Source organism: Pteropus vampyrus, unplaced genomic scaffold (assembly GCF_000151845.1).
Source record: "Pteropus vampyrus isolate Shadow unplaced genomic scaffold, Pvam_2.0 Scaffold69, whole genome shotgun sequence".
Classification (NCBI taxonomy): Eukaryota; Metazoa; Chordata; class Mammalia; order Chiroptera; family Pteropodidae; genus Pteropus; species Pteropus vampyrus.
In genome coordinates, this window is record NW_011888850.1 from 4,699,125 (window position 1) to 4,703,602 (window position 4,478).

At 42.8% G+C, this 4,478-nt stretch overlaps 1 protein-coding gene across 1 annotated transcript in view; it reads right to left on the reverse strand.

Moving 5' to 3' along the window:
* Window positions 1–4,087, reverse strand: part of JAZF1 (JAZF zinc finger 1) — a 53,486-nt gene extending 49,399 nt beyond the window's left edge. The window contains exon 1 of the mRNA XM_023531516.1: window positions 3,895–4,087. Within this exon, the coding sequence (XP_023387284.1) occupies window positions 3,895–4,087 (193 nt within the window). The remainder of the gene's footprint in view (window positions 1–3,894) is intronic.
* Window positions 4,088–4,478: the final 391 nt, after the last annotated feature.

Sequence of the window (4,478 nt, forward strand, 5' to 3'; positions counted from 1 at the left end):
TGCTTTAGGTTTATTCACAGACACAGTTAGGACCATGATCCCTTGAACTGCACATTAAGATTAATCTGATAGATCAAAAGGATACAAGAGCGGTATAATGGTAAGGTGGGGAGAGGAGAAGTCCCGACAGGCAGCAGCACTGACCAGTTTCGCTGGTGTAAACACTCCCACCGTGGCCGATTTCAAGATGATCCCTTTTAGAGTTGTCTAGTTAACTGGGGCAGCTGAATGGCTAAAGGTCTGATAGTTTTAAAAAATGTAGCAATGTGGAGAGAAAGTATGAATACACTGGAAAGACCACCTTTTATTGAACAGATAAACGTGAAGCTTTGTGCAAGCTAATCTTATCAAGCCTCTATTTCTTTAATCTGTATATGGGAATAATAGCATTGTCTTCGGTGGGGCTGGTGTTAGGATTAAAAACATCACATATAAAGTATATGGTAAGCACAGATAATACACACTCTACAGATGTCAGCTGCCTTTCTTAGTAATTACACTGTAGATATTATTACTTCTAAAGGAGAAGGGTATGAATTGTTTTAACTTTATTTTCAGGGAATTTAATGATGTTTATCTCTAAATTCCATGTCTTTATGATTTAAACCATGGGTAGCAAACCATGGCCTGTGACCCCAATCTGGCCTGGTTTTGTAAGTCAAGTTTTACAAAAACTCTGAGTTTTAATGGAAACTCCCCCCCGTCCCCTATTTGTTGATGCAGGTCTATAGCTGCTTCCACCAGTGCAAGGGCAGAGAAGTGTTTACTATCTGGTCCTGGACAGAAAGTTTGCTGATCCATGATTTAAACCATTCTAAACTTTCCTTAAGCGAATACTTTCTTTTTCTACATATTAAAAGCAAGCTGAGCAAATAAGGAGAGGAAATGAAAAAGATGAGATGAGAAGATTCTCCTACGAGTTCGAAAACTGCAAAATAAATCTTGGTTCCAAGAATACCTAAGAAATACTTGAAACTCTAGGATAAAGCTGAGCTCGAATTCAGCAGATTTTAAAGAATATTTTGCAAATGAAATTTTCTAGACGATGACTATTACTTCTGGACCAGGAATGTACCTTGAATATGGAACTTGGAAGAGTAAATTTAAGGGGTAGAAACATGGGATATTATTTATAACCTGGCAATGAAAGTGACTGAAACCACATTAGTCAGGCAAAATAAGCTGATCTCTCTAACTACAGGTAAAATAACATTTCCAACATTGAAAAATGTACACAGTCAAAACTGTACAGGGTAGGGGTTTAAGAAACCATTTCCCCTGCTAATTTTTGATGTTTATATGGAATGTTCTTCAAGCAGCAAATAACTTACCAATGATCTTAACAGACTGAAAATGATACATCTTTACCACAACATAAATTAATTCTCTCAGTGGGAAATTGCTAGAATAGGCAAGGTGTCAGAAAGATTTCTTTATGTCTGAAAGAAAGGAAATGATTCCATTTCTTCCAAACATTCTTACGTGAAAAATAATAAACTCTCACTTTTAAACTGTTTTGATTTTTGTGGGGTTCTAAGGCACCCTTACTGACTGGGGCGCTCACGGTTATCTGGCGTTGGCCATGAGTCAGTCAATATTAAGTCGGGTATAAAACACACACAGGTGTCAAACTGCCCCCATAATTCATATTATACATGAATAAATATTCACAGAAATACTCAGAAAAGAGGATCACGAAATTATATTCACATAGCATTCCTTAGATTCACACAGTAAATGTCACACAAAGATCTTGGAAAGTAAATCTTCAGAGTAAAATGTAAGGGAAATGATAGTGGCCTATCTAAAGGAACTGGACAAATGCCTAACACAAATGAACCAGTTCATCCTCTGTAGAAGAATGACCCTGATTTTGTTCCTGAAGCAACTAGTCGAAAACTCCAGATGACAGAGATGAACATTTATTGAATGCTGGGTACGTACATAGGCTATCACATTTAACTCACACAAAAACCTGTAAAATGGGGATGGTACTATTAGAAAATTTTAAAGGGAGTTCAGGCAGGAACTCTGGTCCATCTGCCTCCCATGCCTATCCTGTTTTCGAAACACCCAATCCTGTCAGAACACAGGTTGTCTGTCAACCATGAGTCCCCTGAGATGCCCTCAGAAAAAGAGGTCCCATAATCAAGGTTAGTTCAACTAAGTTTGGGAAATTTACTAAATCCTCCCCTTGGAGAATAACAACATATATTAAAGCCCGGCGTGAAAGAAACCAGTTTACCTTTGTTCAATCCATCATTTCTCCAAACTTATTAGGGAATCCCTTTTCCCCACCTACTAAGTAATAGGGTCAGCCCACTGTGTCTGTGGGTTCCACATCCATGGATTCAACCAACTGTGGTTCAAAAAAAAACTATTAGGAAAGGAACCGTACGTTGTTGCTGACATGTACCATGTAGTTAGGTCTACATTGGTTGCATCTGTAGTGAACACTTACAGACGTTTTTTCTCGTTATTCCCCGAACAATACGGTATAACAACTATCTATGTACATAGCACTCACATTGCATTAGGTGTAATAAGTAATCGAGAGGTGATTTAAAGTATATGGAGGATGTGTTTATGGTATACGAAAATACTATACCCTTTTATATAAGCAACTTGAGCATCTGTAGGGGGTTCTGAAATCACCCCCCCGAGGATACTGAAGGATGACTGCATTCTGAAACACATTTCACGAAATACTACCGTAGTCACCTTTGCAAAATGTTGTCCCCCTGGCTGGATGCGCCTCCTTTCCCGCTTTATCTGTTTGACTCCTACTGAATCTTTTATGGGAGCCTTTCCTGACTGGGCGGAGCTTCTGTCTAGATGCTCTCAAACCACCAAGTTTTTCTATGTGTCACTTGTCGTGGTTACAATGCCATATTTATTGGTGTATTTATTTGATTAATGCCTGTCTATACTCCTGCTGAGGGGAAGGGAGAAATAGTCCATGCTTCTCAGATGGGAAAACGAAGAAGGATGTTTCCAGCCGCTCTCTACCATCTTTACTCGTTCCTGCTCATGGATGAGCAATGACTTAATGGCCCTCTGAACTGGGAAGAAAGGACTGCACCCGGTTCAGCTGAGGGCTCAGGGTGCGCTCTGCTCTGCTCGTACTCCAGGGTGAGCTTAGAAGGGCCATTTGGGAAATAAACTAAATCTAGGGAAGATATACTAATAAGTCCAATGGTTACAGATCTAAGAGCCATTTTGCAGTTCAGCTCTATCCACTAATAAAGTTGACTTTGATCTTCACCTCTGACTCGGACTTTTCAGCTGCTTTTACATTTGGGAGGGGAAGACACGAGTGTGCTTGTGGTCCCCAGAATGCCAGCATTATTCACTCAGGACGAGGACGGGGTCTCCCCTGGCTCACTACTGTAGCTCAGTGCCTGGCACATAGGAGGCGCTCTAAATGTGTGTGTGTGTGTGTGTGTGTGTGTGTGTGTGTAATTGTTTTATAATGGAAAAATTTTAAATTAGCAAAAATTGGGAGACTGGTATGATGAACTCTTCTATACTCATCACCCAGCTTCATCAATAATCAATACACGGCCGTCTTGTTTCATCTACTCCGCCTGACTAAAGCAAGTCCAAGACATCATCACATCGCTTCATACAGAATAAATGGTAAAAGTCTGAAAAAGTATCTATAAAACCATTATCACATACATATTATAAACAATGATTTCAGAATACTTCTTCAATCATAAACAGATGAATGAATCGACAAACTCTACAAAGACCAGTAAAGGATCAAGGAAGAGGTGGATCTGAATTATCATCTGCCCGTGGTCGCCAGCCCATGTCTGTCTGTCTGTCACACACACACACACTCACTCAGTCTCTCTCTCCCGCTCTCGAGGTGGCAGCCAAGCCACTCACCTGTTGGCGTGCTGCTGCGGAACGAGGAGGAGGGGGTGATGGGCGGGGTCACGGGCGGAGTGAGGCTTCCGCTGCTGTGACGTGGTGGAGTGGACACATTCCCGCGCGACACGGAGCTGGACAGGGTCAGCGAGAGCTTCGGCTGGATCTTCTTCTTCAGGGACTCCTGCTCTCGGCGGGCAGCATCTGTCATGAATCTGAGAAGACAAGTGCAGGTAAGTAACCGGGGCCATCTACAGAGCAGGAGGACTTACGATAGTCACTGAGTTTGACGGATGCTGCCCTCGGGGAAAGGGGCTGCTCACAGGTCTGTCCTGTCTCAAGGCTCACCACAGATTCCCTTCCCTTCCCTGTGTGATGAAATCCTCTCGCTTGCTGTTTTCCGGCTGCCCAGAGCCAGGCCGATGTCTTCCCTCGGCAAACCCTCCCTGCGGGGACTCAGGCACAGACACCCTCTGCGCTCGCTGCAGTGCAGGCAGCTACAAGGCTTTCCCGCTCTTTCAACCCGGAGAAAGCCCACCCATTCTCCAAGCGCCCCGACCACTCCCGGGCACAGACATCTCCTTCATTTGCGGGCTGGCAGT